Source organism: Mesoplodon mirus (genome assembly GCF_964341445.2).
Source record: "Mesoplodon mirus genome assembly, chromosome: 1".
NCBI lineage: Eukaryota > Metazoa > Chordata > Mammalia > Artiodactyla > Ziphiidae > Mesoplodon > Mesoplodon mirus.
The window spans coordinates 223,185,405-223,205,290 of record NC_138976.1 but is presented as its reverse complement, the minus strand read 5'-3'; the positions used below and the strand labels follow the sequence as shown (position 1 = coordinate 223,205,290).

General features: G+C 40.9%; 1 protein-coding gene across 3 annotated transcripts in view; it reads left to right on the top strand.

Annotated features, from left to right (window-relative positions):
* INTS9 (integrator complex subunit 9) overlaps positions 1–19,886 on the top strand; it is a 114,627-nt gene that overhangs the window by 66,246 nt on the left and 28,495 nt on the right. For all 3 annotated transcript variants that reach the window (XM_082617216.1, XM_082617215.1, XM_082617214.1), the window contains 4 exons: positions 113–233; positions 1,347–1,481; positions 15,088–15,199; positions 17,667–17,847. In XM_082617216.1, coding sequence (XP_082473342.1) covers positions 113–233; positions 1,347–1,481; positions 15,088–15,199; positions 17,667–17,847 — 549 coding nt within the window. The remainder of the gene's footprint in view (positions 1–112; positions 234–1,346; positions 1,482–15,087; positions 15,200–17,666; positions 17,848–19,886) is intronic.

Sequence of the window (19,886 nt, the reverse complement as noted above, 5' to 3'; positions counted from 1 at the left end):
ATTCCTGTGAACATTCAGATATGCCAGTAAGTTGGACAGCTTAGATTAAATGGACAAATTACTTGAACAGAATCCTCTATAGATAAGAACTGACTTTATGATACATTTGCAGGCTGCTGCCTTCTCCTCTCAAGGATGCAGTAGAAGTATCAACCTGGAGAAGATGCTATACAATGCAAGAGGTGAACTCTGCCCTTAGTAAAATCCAGCTGGTGGGATATTCTCAGAAAATTGTGAGTGTAAATATGATTTTAAGTGACTGATGAAAGCTTTCGATTCATACTGTTGTTCTTTGGAAGGATCCTATACTGGCTTTTTTTTAAGTATCTTTTTTTTTTTAAATTTATTTATTTTTTGGCTGTGTTGGGTCTTCGTTGCCGCATGGACTTTCTCTATTTGCGGTGAGCGGGGGCTACTCTTTGTGCGGTGGCTTCTCTTGTTGCAGAGCACAGGCTCTAGGAGCGCGGGCTTCAGTAGTTGTGGCTCGGGGGCTCTAGAGCGCAGGCTCAGTAGTTGTGGCGCACGGGCTTAGTTGTCCCATGGCATGTGGGATCTTCCCAGACCAGGACTCGAATCTGTGTCCCCTGCATTAGCAGGCGGATTCTTAACCACTGCGCCACCAGGGGAGTCCCTAGTTCCCTTTTTTAAGCCACTCAGTCACTACAAATCTTGTACTAGTACATAGTGAAAAGATAGAACATCTGTTGTTTTCCTCCATCTTTCCCAGGTTCTTACTGGCACCCTTTCTAGCCCTTACATTCCCCATTGCTAGCTAGCATGTAATGAGTCAGGAGAAAGGCATCTCATCCTGTTTACTTTAGAACAGTGACACCACTTTACAGATTTTGGACTAGTGAAATAGGAAACAGAAAGAATAAAAGAGATCAAGAAATAATTTGGCAAGTATAACTTTAGAGCTCTGACCTGATCATGATAAGGGTTCCCGTTCCTGTTAACTTGTGCCCAGAGCCACTCAGTACAGAACAACCAAGATATTAATTCCTAACCTGAAAAGGGAACCAAAAAAAGAAGAAGAAGAAAACCGAAGTATTTGTCTCTTTGGCCTGTTTCATAATATAGCATCTCTGCCTTTTAATGAGTGAGGCCTAGGTGCCTGGTGCCATGTGGATAGACTGAATCTCTCAGAGATGTGACAAGTAAAGACTGTCGGATGTGTCTCCCAAATGGTCTCCATCATCTTTCTGTTTTACTTTAAACTTTCTGGTTCACTTGAAAATAGTTTCTAAGTGGAGAAGAATGTTTCTGTTATTTTTCCCTGCGAACTTATCTGGCATGACTGTAATGCTGAATGCTCATCACACATTCTTATTGTGGTTCTTTTCTAGGAGCTTTTTGGTGCAGTCCAGGTGACTCCTTTAAGCTCTGGCTATGCCCTTGGAAGCTCCAACTGGATTATCCAATCCCATTATGAGAAAGTGTCTTACGTCTCTGGATCCTCCTTGCTTACCACACACCCCCAGGTAATTCTAAATTCTCTTTTAACAGCTCAGCTTTTTGGTTATTTACCCTAAATTCAGAATGTGTCCAAAGTACCATCAACTGTTTTTAAATCTTCCTAATTTCAGTTTCTACAAACACTCCTTTTTTTTTTTGCGGTACGCGGGCCTCTCACTGTTGTGGCCTCTCCCGTTGCGGAGCACAGGCTCCGGACGCGCAGGCTCAGTGGCCATGGCTCACGGGCCCAGCCGCTCTGCGGCACGTGGGATCTTCCCGGACCGGGGCACAAACCTGTGTTCCCTGCATCGGCAGGCGGACTCTCAACCACTGCGCCACCAGGGAAGCCCAAACACTCTTTTTTTTTTATTGTGGTAAGAACACTTAACATAAGATATACCCTCATAATAAATGTGTAACTGTACAATACATGATTGTTGACTGTAAGTGCGATGTTGTATAGCAGATCTGTAGAGCTTATTCATCTTGCTTACCTGAAACTTTACGTCCTCCTTTTTATCAGAGTTAGAGTGTTCGTGTCCATAGTTCCTCTGTAAGATCCTGCTGCCTTTAGGTCACCTCTAGGATTTAGAGGTTTCCCAACACTTCCAATAACCAGAGCCTGATGAGTGTAACAGAGATGATCACTTGTTTACTCAACAAATATTAATAACTTAATATTTACTAAGGGCCTGCTATGTGTCAAGCACTCATCTAGGTATTAGAGATTCAGTGGTGACCCACAGACGAAGTCCCTTCTCATGAATCTGCCTTCATTGATGTATATAGAGAGAATGGTGTGCTAAAAATAAATGAGCAACGTAATTCCAGATTCTGACACGAGTACTGAAAACAACGAAGCAGAATTATATATAGAGTGATGGAGACTAGTTTAAATTGGATGGTCAGAGGAAGCTTCTAGGGACAGTCTCATTGGAACTGAGACCTGGAGAAATGAGGCATGTAAAGCTGTGGACAAAGCATTACAGGGACATGGCAGATGAAGGGCTCCTAACACCAGAACAAGCTGGGCATGTCTGCAGAGCAGAGGAGACCATTGTGATTGCAGCATACTAAGTATGATCAGGACACATCCAAGAAGTTAGCAGACACCAGGCCATGTAGGACTTTGTAGGCCATGATGAGAAATTTGGATTTTATTTGAATGTATAGACTGAAGCTACTGGAAAGTTTTAAGGTAGTCGTTCATTATCAGTCATGTTGGCAAGCACCTAAGTGCATAAATATTGTTATAAATGTTAGTTATTCCATTTTAGGTATTTGTAAAGAATTTATTGCTCATTTCATAAATCTTGGTTCTTTCCATGTTTGTAAAGGAGGGCAAGGGAGATTAGATATTGTTAGTTAGCTATTGTTAGTTAGCCGGTGGATGGGTGGGTGGATGGATGGATAGATAACTTGGGGGAGTCCATGTCCCATTTTAATATAGGAAAAAGAATGACTGCTGTAAGTCTAGAACAGTAGGATTCTTCTGAGCTGCCACTCTGCATTGTTTTTGTACCTTTTTTATAATCAAGTTTCATTTCAAGGTCTAGAGGGGACAAGTGGCTATTTTTTCCTATAGCTAGCAGAATTCTGGGCCTTTCCCGCTTATTGAAATCAAAAGCCCATCAGTGTCATCCTAATCTGCTTCATTGAAACAAATTTTTTATTGGCAGCTTCTATCATTCCTGATATATTCTCCCATAAAAGACAGAAAGATGACTTGGCTGCCAATTCTTCCAATTTGTCCTGCCTTTGCGATACTCTTGATGTAATTTCCAGTAAATTATACTTACAAGGTCTGTAAATTTAAAGGGAAAATAAGGTCTTGAAAGTAATGAGCAGCATACCTAAGTAATTAATTTTAATCTCTAGCTGGCAACCACTATTGTATGTAAAAAAGAAAGTAAATTAGATTTTCTTTTACCCAGATAATTGGATTCTATATTGAATTAGCAGGGATAAGGAAAGGTTTGGTTTGAAAAAACTTGATATTTTACTTCAGAGGTCAGCAGACCACCTGTTCTGATAAATAATGTTTTGTTGGAATACCAGCACACCCATTTGCTTCATGGGTTGTTTGTGGCTGATTACACCCTATCATGGCAGTTATACTTTTCGACTTTATAGAAAAGGGCCAATCACCGATCAGCTTTAGTAATGGAACCCCATGACCTAGGAAGAATGTGGCAGGCAGCTATACTGATCTAATAAGCATATGGAAATGAGGCTTTGGATTAAGCCTGTTCCAGTAAGAATGGAAATGTAAGTTAAAGAAACATCGGCAGATCTTTAATTCAACAAACATTTCTTGAATAACTGCTGTCTTCAGGGAAGGAAAAATACAAGTCAAAGATTTTATGCCTGGACGACACTGAGAATGATGATAATGACACTAATCCAGTTGTCAAGGAGGAGTTGGCGGGGTTGGGGAGGCGGCTGCGGTCATTAGTTTCAGAAGGGGGTGGTGTGTGTGATGAATAGGAATTAGAGAGAACATTGGACAGATGGAAATGCAGAGCTGGAAGCTGGATATGAAGGCAAGCCTGGAGACAAATTGGAGAGCCATCAGATTTTTTTAAATATATAACATGCTGAGGATTAAAGACTGAGCTGTGGGAAACAGTGGAAGGAAGAAAAATGGTCTTGAATAAGAATGTTTGGAGAATTGAGGCCAAAAAAAGTACAGCATCCCAAATGGAAAAGGAAGAGAACTAGCCTTTACTGAGCACACCGTCTCAGTATTAATTTCTTAAATCGATCTAATATTCAGCAACCATGGTGAATTCTCATAGTAATTCTGATATTTATCTGTTGATGATAGTATCTGCAAAGAAGTAACCGTTTTGTCACTCAGCTTCCAATCCTTGTCTCTTTTCTTTTTCCCATCTTGTAACTAAGCTCTCTAGTTCCATGTTAAACAGAAGTGGTGATAGCAGTATCATTGTTTTATATCTGATTTTAAAGGGAATGCTTTCCTAGTCTCTTCATTAAATATGATGCTTGTATGTCTTTATTTGTCAGGTTAAGGAGTTTCTCCTCTGTTCCTAATTTTCTGATTTTTTAAAACCAGATATAGGTGTTATTTTTATCAAATACTTTTTCTGAGTCTGTGAGTTAATCATGTGATTTCTTTCATTGAGACCATTAATGTAGTGAATTGTAATGTTAACTTTTCTCGCATGTAACCATCCTTGCATTCCTGAGATAAATCTTACTTGATCATACAATTTATTCTTTTTAAAATACCTTCCTGGAATCATTTGGTCAGTATTTTATTGAAGTTTATAATCTGTATCCATAAGTGAAAAATGGACCCATACATTATTTTCTTGTACTATCTTCATTCGTTTGGAATCAAGGTACATTAGTCTCATCAGATGATTTGGGCACCTTTCCCTCTTTTTCTGATGGCCAGAAATTTACAAGATAGGGATTATCTTCTCTTGAAAGTCAGATTCCCCATAAAATTGTCTAAGTGTCCATTTTAATTTTTTCGTAGCTATTGAATTATATTTTCTGGGTCAAAGGTATGCCAATTTTGCAGAGATTTGTCCATTTTTCCTAGGTTTTCAAAAATCATACACATGGAATTATATGTGTACAATTTATATTTTAAACTTTTGTGTAATTCTATTTTCATTCTAAATTTTTTTCATTATGTCTTCTTTTTTTTCCTCTTGTTCAGACTTGCCAGAGGTTTGCCGACATTACTGATTTTCTTCAAAGAAAAATTTTTGCTTTCAATGGTTTTTGTTGTATTTCTACTCTCTGTTCTGCCCTTTATTATTTCCTTCCTTGGGTGAACCTTGCTGCATTTCTTTTAATACTTAGCTCATTTGTTTCAGTCTTTCTTTGCTCTCCAATAAGTATATTTAAAGCTGTCAGTTTCCCTCAGTATCATTTAACTGTTAAATGTTGATATGAAGTGCTTTGTCATTCATATCTAAGTATATCATAATTTCCTTCTTTATGTTCCTGATTTAAATAACCAAAGGTTATTTTATAGTATACTTTTGTTTCTAGTCTATCCCAGTATGGTTAGACTTAGCGTTAGACAAGACTTTTGTCATGTGATACTTACATTTCAGGATTCTTTTCTAATTTTCTTTTACATTATAATAAGAGTATACTGATTCCTTGAAATTTGTTTAGGCTTACTTTGAAACACAATCCTTTTTGGTAAATGTTCAACATATGTTGGAAAAGACTGTGTATTCAGTGCTGAGTGAAAATTTTTTCTGTATGTATTTATTCATTTGAGTCTGTTGTGTTTTTAAATCTCCTATCTTTCCTTAGCTACCAGTTTCTGAAAAGGATGTGTTATTTGTTGATTTATCTATTTCTCCTTAAAGTTTTACTGATTATTGCTTTTTATATTTTTAAGCTGTACACTCAGGGGTATACATGTTCATGTGATCATTGTGTCTTATTGATCAGTTATTCCTTCTATCAGGATGTTTTCTTTTTTTTCTCTATCAAAACTGCATTAAAAGCCAGAAGACTTTTTCCCCTTCCATACTTGCCTGCTAGTGTTTTTCATCCCTTTTTTTTTTTTTCCCACTCTTTCTGTGTCCTTTTCTACCGAATCCCTTGTAGACAACATAGTAAGGGATTTTTTTTTTTTTTCCTTTTTCAAGCTAGAGAGTCTCTTTGATTAGTGAAACCGTTTATGTTTCATCTAATCACTATTGTATTGGGGGCTTATTTTTGCCATCTTCATGTTTTTTTAGTTTACTTCATTCTTTTCCCCATGTTTTCTTGCCTTCTTTTAAAAGTCTAAATTTCTTTCTGCAAGTTTGAAGACATATATATCTTTTAACTTTTTATTTTATATTGGAGTCTAGTTGATTTAACAATGTTGTATCAGTTTCAGGTGGACAGCAAAGTGATTCAGTTATACGTATACACGTATCTATTCTTCTTCAAATTCTTTTCCCATTTAGGTTGTTACATAATATTGAGTAGAGTTCCTTGTGCTATACAGTAGATTCTTGTTAGTTATCCATATATATTTTATTTTTTATTATTATTATTTTTTATAATAGTGTTTGTTTATTTTTACTTGTTGACAGTTTGCTTTATTTATTTATTTATTTATGGCTGTGTTGGGTCTTCGTTTCTGTGCGAGGGCTTTCTCTAGTTGTGGCAAGCGGGGGCCACTCTTCATCGCGGTGCGCGGGCCGCTCGCTGTCGTGGCCTCTCTCGTTGCGGAGCACAGGCTCCAGACATGCATGCTCAGTAGTTGTGGCTCACGGGCCCAGTTGCTCCGCAGCACGTGGGATCTTCCCGGACCAGGGCTCGAACCCGTGTCCCCTGCATTGGCAGGCAGACTCTCAACCACTGCGCCACCAGGGAAGCCCCTATATTTTATTTTTATTCTTCCGGGTTATTCCTTCATTTGTCCTTCCTGTGAGTATCTTATCACTGTCGCCTGTATCTCTCCCTCCAGAGCCACACCTTCCTCTTGTCCCTCCCATCTTTTTCCTCTTCCTTCCTCCCACCTTCCCCCCCGCCCACCATTGTCAGTAGTGTCTAGAAATGTAGTCCCAGGTTATTTAAAATATACGTAGGGTGGTGAATATATCGCGTATTTAGACAACAGTGAACTTTGTTCATTTTTTCTTTCTTCCCAACCTTATTTCCCATAAATCTCATAAGCCTTCGAGATTTACTCTTCTTTTTCCAAGAATACTTGAGGAATGTTCACCAAGAGGTAAACCTTATAAGGCCATGAACTACTAAGAACATCTTACTAGATGGGTGGTGGCTCTCAGGAAGAATGAGGCTAGAGATGTTTTGAGAGCAGGAAGCTTCTCTCCATTTGGGAACTTCTGCCTTAGAACAGTGGTTCTTAACATTTTGTGGGTCATGGATCCAAAAGCCTGGTGGTAAGAATTTGATGAGAACTTTTTTTTTTTTTTAATCTGCACACCTACACAAGATTTTACATTTATTTTCTGGAGACTGAGTTTATAGAGTCCTCAGAAGCCCATTGTGATTCATCAGTTTAAGAATCCCTGACTTAGAACTTTGGAAAGAATCTTTTTTGTAAGAAATAATTTTTTTTTAATTAATTGAGAATTTCTACCCAATCAATTCCCTGAAGCTTCTGATGTTCACGGTGGGAATTCCTTCTTGCCCTTGGGGTTGGAGGAGGCCGGTAGCTGGCCTGAGAGAACGTTTCCTTCTACCCGACACGGCCCATATTTACTCTCTCCCTTTCCTATCCTTCTCCCTTTGGAGTTCAGGGAGATGCTCCTCCTGGTTTGTTTTCCTGAGGTCTTAAAGACTTTGGCAGTAATACATGTAGATTCTTCCCTTAAATCTAAAGAAAATATCTTAAATTTGGAGTCCTTGAATCAGGTTTTTAGAGCTCAGGCAGTTGCCTGGGTAGGTTTGTTTTGCTCTGTTTTGTTTTTTATATTTTTCTTCTTCCCTCTGAATTCCCCAAATGTTTTGTTATTGTTTATGCAATTCTTTAATCTAGATGCTCTGCAGTAAAAGGTTTTTTTGGCTTTTTGGTTATTCTACTGTATTTTATTTTATTGTAATAAATCAGTGACTTGCTTCAAATCTTCATGTGGATGTACATGTTAGCATTTTTCAGCTAGTCCTTAGTCTTCTGATGGAAATATCTGTAGGCTGCTACTTCTCCCTCCAGGCCTGGCTTCATGGGGATCTTACAGTCAATCAGGTTCAGTCCTTGGGAATTTTCTAGGAGTGTCAGACTTACCCTGGTACAGAACTGGGGGCTTAAAATCACATGGTTACCCTCATGCACAGAGCAGAGCTGGGATGAAGGTCAACACAAAGACATTGTCCCGCATCCACAAAACTCATGTTAATATAGGTGGTTGAGGCTTCCTTTGCTCCCCTGATAACCTGGTTCCCGTGGAACACCTGGGCTTCAATTCTGCGCTCCCTTCTGTAGCATCAGAGCCCACCGCGTGAGAGCCAGGCCTGGGCTGAGTGTGGACCCGTCAAGAGGGGGCAACCTGAAAACTATCACTTCTCTGGGCCTCAGTTACTCTACGGAGACGGGATGACTGACGTTCTTCAGCATCACGTCTCTGTATAGCTGTCCCTGGGATATGTCCACAAAGGGCCCACTCTTCCTGGGTAAAGGACACAGCCATGTCCCCGAAATGTTATTTAGGAAAAATGTCTGGGACAAACCGCAGCATACAGTTCCTTCCTCAGCTGCCAGGGCTGTGGGCAGGAAGCTTGTTCCTGTCCATGGATGCAGCCCCAAGTTGTCCCAAAGCCTCGGCCTCCTCATGTTGGTCCTGAGGAAGCAAAGCTCTGTCCTCACTGGCAACGTAGCACCAACCAGTAAAAGTTAAACTTGATATATTTGGGGGCGGGAGCGGTGAGGAAGCTGAGCTCCACACGGTTTGTGATTGGTTCAGAGAATGGGGCTCAGTAAGCAGATCCCGTGAAGCGAGGAGGGAGAGACTGAACAACTTGCTGGACTCCTGTCTGTTTCTTTCCACACTTGCTGTTTTGTTTCCTCTCTGGCAGACAGCTTCTCTCTGCAGAGTATTTCCTTCTCTCAAAAGTAATATATGCTACTTACGTGCATTCATTTGTTTATTCATTCCTTCCTTCCGTCATCTAGTCTGTTGTATTTCCTAAACCCCTGCTTTGGGCAGTGAAATGTGCTAGGCTGCAAGAGGAACATAGATGGGTAGGTGCTGGATTTACACAAGTTATCATAGAGAAAGAAGATGAGTGCACACAGGACTTTTCTCCAGGGTACGAGGGATTGATCCTTTCAGATTAGAAATCCAGCGAAGTGCTGTGGGATTCAGAAGTGGGGTTGCACCCCTTCCTGTTGGGGACTAGGAGACCTCTTGGAAGAGTGGGCTTTTAATTGGCCTTAGAAGGCGGGTACGATGTGCTTCATGATTCCAAATATACTTCCTGCTTTCTCTCATCAAAGAAGCATAGGTCATTGGGTCATTAACTTTTTCACTGATTCCTCCTTTTCTACCTTTAAGCAAATCGGAGGGGTTTTAATATGGAAAAAGGCTTTCAGAAGACTGGTCTCATCACCTGCTGCCATAGTCTCTCTCTTAACCATGATGAGATTTCTCCTATTCACCTTGTTCAACTCGGTCTGTGAACATTACTTTCTCATCTTTTACCTCCTGGATTTATTTCACATCTCTAGCTCAACAGTGATCAGTTTCTGGTCAAACTGAACTTTTTCTGTTTTCCACAGCATCTCACAACAGCACCATTCATCAGTCTCTTGTTGACATTCCTTTTAGTCTAGGCTCCTGTAGCAATCTTTTTGTTGTTGTTGTATTCCTCTTCTTGCTCTACCTGATCTTTTGCCATATTACAGGGTGAATGCACCATAAACTTAATCTTTCCCCAACCCCTGAGTTTTATAGGTAGGAAGCTCTTCACTGCATTTTGTACTTCTCTTGTCTTTGCCCCTCTCCCACGTTCCTTACAGTGTCCCTCCAGCCTTGGCCCTAGACCCACTTTTCTTTTCCTCACTCCAAATGAACTGACATTTCTGTTAAGTACTTTTTTTTTTTTTTTTTTTTGCGGTATGCGGGCCTCTCACTGTTGTGGCCTCTCCCGTTGCGGAGCACAGGCTCCAGACGTGCAGGCTCAGCGGCCATGGCTCATGGGCCCAGCCACTCCGCGGCATGTGGGATCTTCCTGGACCAGGGCACAAACCCGTGTCCCCTGCATCGGCAGGCGGACTCTCAACCACTGTGCCACCAGGGAAGCCCCTCTGTTAAGTACTTTGATGAAGGTACCTAGCAGATCTCCATATTCATCACATGCCACTGTTTTATCTTTAAGCCCAGATTAAATCATTTCCCTATCCTCAGAACACCTGCAGCTTGCCGATGCTGGACTTATTATTGCCTCCTTATTCTTTTAAATCACTGCATCCAGATTTCCCTTTGACTGCATTTCTGACTTCAGATTTTGGAGCATGTTAAAGTCTGCTTTCTCCCTTGTCCTGTATATTCAATCCATTCCCCAAAGTCTGTTAATTGTTTTGTATGATGTGTAGATCTGCTTCTTCCAGCTCCTCAAATGCCATGAAATTGTCATTTTTTTTCCCTTTATGTCTGTCTGGGCTGCCTTCAAAGTGTTCTCCGTCTGTTTGGTCTCACCCCCCTTCCTTCAGCTATTGTCTGTGTTTGTTTAAAAATGTCATCCTCCGGCTGGAGACCATTGACTCCTTATTGCCTAGCCTATCAGTCTTCACGATTCTGACCTTTTAGGCCCTTAACCAATAATACTTTCTCTCTTCTTCCTAATTTCTTTTCTCAAATAAATCCGTTTGGCATCTACAGGCTGCCTTCCCCTGCCCTCTGCCCTCCCTGGCCCTCCTCCTGCTGCTGACATGCTTATCTCATGTTCCTGACTTGTAGTGCCTATTTCCTAGCATGGAATGTTCTCACTTTGCTTACCAGAATGCATGTTCTTTTCATGTGTTCATTTATTCAATGAATGTTTATTTACTATTTGCTGTGTGCCAGGCATCTTGCCAGGAAGTAAGGATACAAAGTCCTTCCTCTCAGGGAGCTTCATAGTCCCATGGGGGACACAGACAGGTAAACAGGCGATTACAATTCAGTGTGGTCGGTGCTGGGATAGTGAGGCTTGGAGGCCATGAGGGCACATGTAGGAGGGACGTCTTGGTGTGGGGGGTTTGGGGGGGAGGGGTGTCACTCAGCCATTCCAAAGTCCGCCTGAAATTGAGTCTTAAGTTCCTTAGCCAAAGAGAGAAAGAAAACTAGAACCAAAACTTCATCTGCCAAAAAGCCATATACCAGTAACCTCCCCTGGCCTAGTGCAGCCCTCTAGTCTGCATTCGTCCTGGCACTTAGCTACTCAGTGCAGACTCAAGAAATATGAATTACATTTTTTATGGCTTTTGGGAAAATCCTCCTTTTTGATTATACATACTTGTTTTCTCTTCAACTCGGTCGTAAGCTTCTAGGGCCTAGAAACTGGATCTCCTTTTTCTCATGCCCTGTGCAAAGTGTCCAGTAAAAATTAGTCAGCAGAGGGGACTTCCCTGGTGGCACAGTGGTTAAGAATCCACCTGCCAGTGAAGGGGACACGGGTTCGATCTCTGGTCTGGGAAGATCCCACATGCCGTGGAGCAGCTAAGCCCGTGTGCCATAACTACTGAGCCTGCACTCTAGAGCCCACGAGCCACAACTACTGAAGCCCATGCGCTCTAGGGCCCGAGTGCTGCAACTACTGAGCCCACATGCTGCAACTACTGAAGCCTGCACGCCCTAGACCCCACGCACCACAACTACTGAAGCCCATGCACTCTAGGGCCCGAGTGCCACAACTACTGAGCCCACATGCTGCAACTACTGAAACCCGCGTGCCTGGAGTCCTGCTCCACAGCAAGAGAAGCCTCAGTGAGAAGCCCGCACGCTGTAACTTAGAGAAAGCCACGCACAGCAGCAAAGACCCAACACAGCTAAAAAAAATTTTTTAATTAAAAAATATATATATGTATAAAAAAAATTAATCATCAGAGGACCAGCACAAAGACCACAGCATCCTTGGACCTATGATTTTCCAAAATTTTATTCCACAAGTTTGATTGTGACTGTCAACTTTGTAAGGTATTTTTATTTGATTCTTGGACACAGTGGAATTTTCCATTTTTGTGAGTTTAAACAAAATATTCCCACTTCAGGCACTCAGCGAGTGACCACTGACGCCAGTAATATATGCATTTGCCCTTTGGTGGTGAAATGGAGATGGTGGTGGTGGTGTCAGCTTGGTTTGGAGAGTGTCACTAAAAGCCTTTTAAGACTACTTTTTTTATAGTAGCCCTGGGAATCCACAAGAATGTCTCCCAAGTTTTAGGGCTAAAATTATGAACATCTAGTCTGACTTGACCATGAAGTATCTCAGTGTCCAGCTCGGTGGTAGCCATGTTGTAGTACTGCCTTTGTTTTTTATTATGAAGGAAGGCAGTGGTAATGGTTGAGGTTCAGAGATGATCATGTTTTCAGTGCCAGAGTTTTCTCCCCACTGAGTCTTTGTTTAGATCATTAGTCCTTAATTAACCTTTTGGGGGTCATGGCCCCAAATGACAACCTAATTAAATCTGTGGAAAAATGTATACAGGCACACGGAATTGTGTGTACCATTTCAGGAGGTTCCTAGGCCCTCTGAATCCCCCATCAGCCCTGTGAATCATCAGTGGCTTGTTCTAATAAGATTCTTATAAAAGTGTTGTGCTTTTAAGCTGAATATGCTATCCAGTGAAGCTTGGTCCTTTTGCTCACCGTTCCAGTTTCCTTCTGCTTGGTGTGTGCACACAATGAACGTTCCCAGGCTCTTTACACATCAGCTGCTATAAACCTCTGTCTTTACTTCCCCTTTCCTCCTTCTCAGGAAACAATGAACATATATATATATATATATATATATATATATATATATATATATATATATATATATATATATATATATATATATATATATATATATATATGGGTGTGTGTGTTTGTTGGAGAAGTGCAAATTGGTAGATTAGTTCTGCCTGAGCAGAGGAAAAGCTCTTACACGCATTGTTATGTATCTGTGCAAATAGGAATTAGAAGCTACTCAGTGTAATTGTCACAACTGTACTTTTCCTTTATTCATGTGAAAGAAGTATTTTTCAGGTTATAAAGCAGCTTATATAACCACACTCATGTTATTTTAAAAAATAATGAAGCCCATATATCCTTGTGTATATAAAATGCCAAAGAATGCTACATCAAAAGGCATGTATACTCAGATAGCAATACAGATGGTAGGTGTTTGCTGCACTGCTGTTTGAAATTTTGGGGGGAATTCTGGGTGGAACAGAAAGAAGGAGGATAAGGCTTCTCAGTAAACAGTGTTTCTGGCTTTTTTCTTCTGATGTTCTGGTGAGTATGTTAAATGAAACTGAGGAAAAGATGCATTACAAAGTGAAAACATGGATGAGCTCTCCAGCATCTCAATCCATGGGCCTTCATTTTTTTCCCTTTCTATTCCTCTTATTAAGTACTTTATAAATTTTTAAAAAATTTTTAAAGGTTACTTTCTATTTACAGTTATTGCAAAATATTGGCTATATTCCCCATATTGTACAATACATCCTTGCATGGGCCTTCATTTTTGTTTCCAATTTTAATCCTGATTTATTTGGGAAAAAGTAATTAGTATTTTTTTTGAAATGCTCTGAAAACAAAGTTAAATTCAAAAATAAAACATCCTAAGGACCACACAATAGTACACCATAGGACTTCATAGGCTACGGGAAGATCATGTGCATTAGCACATGAGACTCTCAGAAGCCACTGAAGGGATATGGGTCAAGAAATAGGCCCATTTTATTTTATTTTTTTTAATTTTTTAATTTTTTTAATTTTTTGCAATACGCGGGCCTCTCACTGTTGTGGCCTCTCCCGTTGTGGAGCACAGGCTCCGGATGCGCAGGCTCAGCGGCCATGGCTCACGGGCCCAGCCGCTCCGCGGCATGTGGGATCTTCCCAGACCGGGGCACAAACGCGTGTCCCCTGCATCGGCAGGCGGACTCTCAACCACTGCACCACCAGGGAAGCCTCTAGGCCCATTTTATAAGAAACCCAGCTCGGAGGCTTGGCTGAGGTCCAGTGCTGGTAATGGAATTGAAGGAGGCTTTACATTTCTGGTTCCTAATCCAGGGTCCTTCTTTGCTCCTCTGGCACTGACTCTTAGGGAAATGCACCCCAGCTCTTTGAGTCCCAACTTCTGTATTTTCAAAATGTACCCTATTTCATGTACTTGGCAGAGCTGTTTTGAGAACCAAATTGTATAGTGCAGTGGTTCTCAAGGCATGATCCCCAGACCAGCACCAGGACCATCTCCTGGGAGCTTCTTAGAAATGCAGATTTTCAGGCCCTCCTCAAACCTGAATCTGAAGCTCCGGGTGTGGGGCCCAGCGATCCACCTCCAGGTGATTCTGATGCACGCTCAAGTTTGAGGGCCACCAAGGATATGTGTGAGATAGCCTTTTTTTTTTTTTTTTTTTTTTTTTTTTTTGCAATACGTGGGCCTCTCACTGCTGTGGCCTCTCCCACCGCGGAGCACAGGCTCCGGACGCGTAGGCCCAGTGGCCATGGCTCACGGGCCCAGCCGCTCTGCGGCATGTGGGATCCTCCTGGACCGGGGCACGAACCCGTGTCCCCTGCATCGGCAGGTGGACTCTCAACCACTGCGCCACCAGGGAAGCCCGAGATAGCCTTTTGAAAAGAGCAAAGCGTTACAGAAATATAAGATAATGTGCTTATTTTTCATTGAGGTAAAATTTATGTATAGTGAAACCCAAAGATCTTAAATGTACAATTCATGAATTTTCATATCATATCATCACCATACCAAACAAGACATAGAACTTTTTCATCACCCCATAAAGTTCCCTCCCATGGGTCCCCATCCCCCTTGGGCAACCGCTGTTCATTGATAGACTTTTCGTTAGAGGAGGTGAGATGACTTGATGATGAGTTAGATATGGGAAGAGCAATAACTGTATTCCCTTTTTCCTTTACTACTTATATCTAACCTTTTTTTTTTAATTACTAATCATAGTTCTCTGTGGTTTTTCAGCCCATGGACCAAGCTTCTCTCAAAAACAGCGATGTTCTCATTCTGACAGGCCTTACCCAGATTCCCACCGCAAACCCAGACAACATGGTGGGAGAGTTCTGCAGCAACCTGGGTATGTATCCAATGCAAATCTTAAACAGGATGAAATGTTTTACGTTTATTTTTTGATACCTTGAGTCTGTGGTACTTTTTGTCCCTTTCCTTCACATTCACACCCTCTGATGCCCCTTATTAAGGCCTTTCCCCCCATTTATTCCCACCCTTTCTGCTCATCCTTCAAAGCCTACTGTTGTCAACAAAAGCAATTCTTAAGCAACTTAAATCTGAAGGCACAATAGGAATGGTGGTTGTAACGGTAAATTAGAATTTTTAGCACTTTATACAACAAATGCTCAATATTCGCCCACTTGATTTATGTAGAAACTCTTATTCTTCTTGCTTTCTGGTGGGATTTGGGAGTGGGTCAGGTCTGCTTATAGGGTAAGCAAAGTTAAAGAAGGAAAGAATCATATCTTTGCTTTGCAAATAATAGCACAGAAAAGACTGTTGATACTTTGAATTCACAATACAGGTGATACAGGTGAAACAGGTGTATTTTTTTACCCACTATTTGGTTGGTATTATTTTTTTCTTCTTTTGGGGGAAGACTGAATTGAGAGACTTGTTGGGTATTTGCTACCTGGAAGAAATGTATGTTTCTTCGGATATAATTGTCAGTAAAATCTAGAAATGCTACATTTCTTTTAGAAATGTATAGGTTGCTTATTGTCTTAGCTTAGGCTACTGTAACAAAATACCATAGTATGAGCTTTAAACAACACTAATTTCTCACAGTTCTGGAGGCTAGGAAGTCAGAAGGTTGCCAGCATGGCTGGGTTCTGGTGAGGGACCCCCTTTCTGGCTTGCAGACGGCAGCCTTCTTGCTGTGTCCTCACTGGTGTAGAAAAGCTGTTCTGGTGCCTCTTCCTCTTCTTATAAGTGTGCTAATCCCATCATGGGGGCTCCACCCTAATGGCCTCATCTAGACGTGGGTACCTCCCAAAGGTTCCCCCTCCTAATACCTAATAGGGGGTGAGGGCTTCAATACATGAACTTTAGGAGACACAAACTTTCACGCCAAAACCGTTGCCAAAGAGGAGTTAATGCGCTCAGGCCCCTCACCCCTGGCAGCTGTATGTAATATTACCTCAGCTCTGGGGGAGAGAAGTGGTTGTCATCTAATATTTACATGGAAGGCACTATCCTTTGACATTTCACTTGCCCTTGCCAATAATCCTAGTCTTTTTTTGTTCTTTGCTGATTTTAAGACAAAGGTAATTTATTCTTAGCTTGGAAAAAGTATCGGACTGGTCTCAAGTAGAATCTTTGATTTGTATGTTTGTGTATAATCCAGAATCATGGACTCAAAGAACTTCAGGTCTTAAAGGAACTTTACATCTAATCCACTGTTTCTCAAAGTGGGGTCCACTAACCACCTGCCTCAAGATTAGTGAGGCCACTTCTCAAAAATGCAGATTTTGAGGCCCCCCACGGACCTAGTAAGAGAGACCCATAGAAAAGTTGCATTTTTAACATGTTCTGGCAGTTTTCATGCAAACTAAAGCTTGAAAACCACTGATCTAGTTCACACCTCTCATCAGCGATGAGGAAGCTGAGGCCCAGGAGGTTACAGTGGCCTAATAACTAAGGTCCCATAGCTTGTGACAGAGGCGGGTCTAGAGCCAGGCCTCTTGAGCCCTGATGGCTATCTGGTCTTTTCCGTGGTTCCGTACTCTAGTAATAGCAAGTCGGCCAGTATTCCAGGCACAGCATCCAGGAGAACCTGGATGTCAGAGTTGGGAACATGGAGGAGGAGGATAAAAGGCATCAGAGACTTCAGGTTCTGTACCCAAACGCTGCTTGTTTCAATCTATGTTGGAAACTGAACAAAAAACAAACTTAAGAGATCTTTGGCCTTTTTTTAGCCAGTTATAGCTTCTAATATGATTTTACCGTAAGTTGCAATTCCTCATTTGATAACTTATTTTAAGTATTTAAAGTATAGAGGATTTTCTTATAGCCAAAACATTAATGAAAGAAAATGCCACTAAAATGAGTCAAACAGAAAAAATTTGGCCTATTTCCTTATAGGTCATTCAGCAGTGGTCAGAGGCTGAAGAGAGACAAATCCAGCAAAGTTTTGAGCAGGAGCTAAAAAGAGAAGGAGCTTGGAGGGTCTGTCCTGAAGCTCATCTGCCATTGGGAACCTTGACAACCCAGACCCCTAACTGCACACCCTGTTCCCAGGCACTGAGACATTGGTTAAAAACTCAGCTGATCATCAGTCAGCCTCTGGATCCTCCCACTCTGGTGCTAGTCTTCAAAAGAAGTAAATTGTTATACATATGAAGTGAATTATAGGAACAGATGTAGGAAATGAGAAAAATGCAAATATTATTTTTAAAGTTCTGTTCTCCCTGTGTTAAACTGTTCTTTTGATACTACTTTTTTCCCCCCTCTGGCTTCAACCTTTCTTTTCTTTTTTTTTTTAAATTGAAGTATAGTTGATTTACAATGTTGTGTGGCTTCAACCTTTCTAGCACTGACAATCCGGAACGGAGGAAACGTGTTGGTCCCCTGCTACCCTTCTGGAGTGATCTATGACCTTCTGGAATGCCTGTATCAGTACATTGACTCTGCCGGCCTCTCCAGCATTCCTTTCTACTTCATCTCCCCAGTGGCTAACAGTTCACTCGAGTTTTCCCAGATTTTCGCCGAGTGGTATGTCTCTGTTCTTCCTGTGATTCAGTACATTCAAGCAGGAAGAAAAGAAAAATGTTCTTAATTTTAATTTAAAAAGAAATAGAAGTAATCCTATATTTTTCTTACATTACTATGAAACCTTCATTTTGTTGTTTTTCCCTGTCTGTGATGTGAAGATTATATTAATGAAAGCCAAATCTGTGATATTGCCAGGGTTTAGAGGAATTGTTATTAAGAAGGGAAGGAGGGAAGGTGGGAGGGCAAAGACGTAGCTTAGCCAGCACTTTGAAAATCAGTAACAAAACTATTATACACTTACCTTCTCACATGCTACCCACTCTCTATTACAAAAGCTAAAAGCTGAAAAAAGTTCAAAGCCCAAGCTCATGTTGTCTAAAATTTATAATACCAAATCTGATAGGAAAAACTGGCTTATTTTTTCATTTCAATATATATTTGACAAAATCAAGTTTTACTACAGCAGGAAATTGATCAAATCCTAGGATGGGTAAATTATTGAACAGTATGAAGTGGGTGAACCTTTTTAGGATTATTTAGATGGATATTTGAATCTAACTAGCCTGGCCAAAAAAAGTCATGGGTAGGAAGAAATACAGCAACTTAACTTTTACAGTGGATCCAGTAGTGCCTTAGGATGGAACTGTGACATACATATATATAGGGTGTGCTTAATCCCGTTTAGTGGTGTGACAGCCTAATAGACACAGTATTCTTCTGCAAAGCTTCTACCTTACAAGTAGTTTGTACATCGTTCTGTACAACATATGTCATTTGTACAACATATCCCAGCATTATGGTGTGCACCCTCCCCTCCCCACCTTTTTAAATACAGTTTTTTTCTCTCCGTTTTAGTTGTGGTGAAGGTCGTTTTTTTCTGTTTTTAGATCCAGGCAGGCTTCTCCATCCCATGTGCATATTATTCATGTTTGTCCATAGGACTTTTTTTTTGTTTTTTGTTTGTTTGTTTGTTTGTTTGTTTTTGCGGTACGCGGGCCTCTCACTGTTGTGGCCTCTCCCGTTGCGGAGCACAGGCTCCGGACGCGCAGGCTCAGCGGCCATGGCTCACGGGCCCAGCCGCTCCGCGGCATGTGGGATCTTCCCGGACCGGGACACGAACCCGTGTCCCCTGCATCGGCAGGCGGACTCTCAACCACTGCGCCACCAGGGAAGCCCCCATAGGGCTTTTCGTTGTTATTTATATTTGACTTATTGTTAGTGACTAAGAATAAAAAGTCACTTTTATTGGTAGCCATTGAATTGTCTCCTTTGCTTAGAGTTTTTTCTCCCCCAACATAGGAAGGTAATCTTGAATAAGTGGTAGTCCACCCTAAGGATGACTTGCACATTTAATCAGCATGTTCTGAATTTCTTCATCCAGATCCTCAGTTTAAAATATTGAAAACTACAAGCTCCTGGGCAAGCCCTTGTGGGCCCCTGTGGATGGTGTCCTAGCCGGGTGTGTGCCCTTCAAGTCCACTCTTGACCCATTACCTGCTTTTCTTATTGTCAAAATGTCTGATTGGGTAGAATTCAGGACTGCTAAAATAAGAGTAGTTTGTTTTTGAGTTTTTATTTTTTGATATTTGTTTTTAATATGTGTGTAATACATGTTTACTATAGAAAAAGATAAAAGTTACAGAGAACAGAAAAAAAAAAAAAACTGAACCCGTGATCCCACTGTCCAGAAATAATATCACTGTTAGATTCTGATGTATTTCTTCTTTCTATATAGGGATCGTGCTGCATATTTAATTGTGAATCCTGCCTTTAAATTTTTTAATACTAGATTAGAGCATTATAAAATCTTTGAGACCATAATTTTTGCTTGACTGCATTATTACATCATTAATCATCATTTATATGTAGTATAATTTACTTAACTATTGTCTGAAGGGGTGGACAGGCTTTTCCCAATTTTTTTCCTTTTAGTGATAAATTTTCAATTAATATCATTCTGTATATATATGACTACATCTTTTGCTTTGGTTAGTTACTAAAAATAAGATTACTGGAACAAAGGGTATAAATAGCTTTTA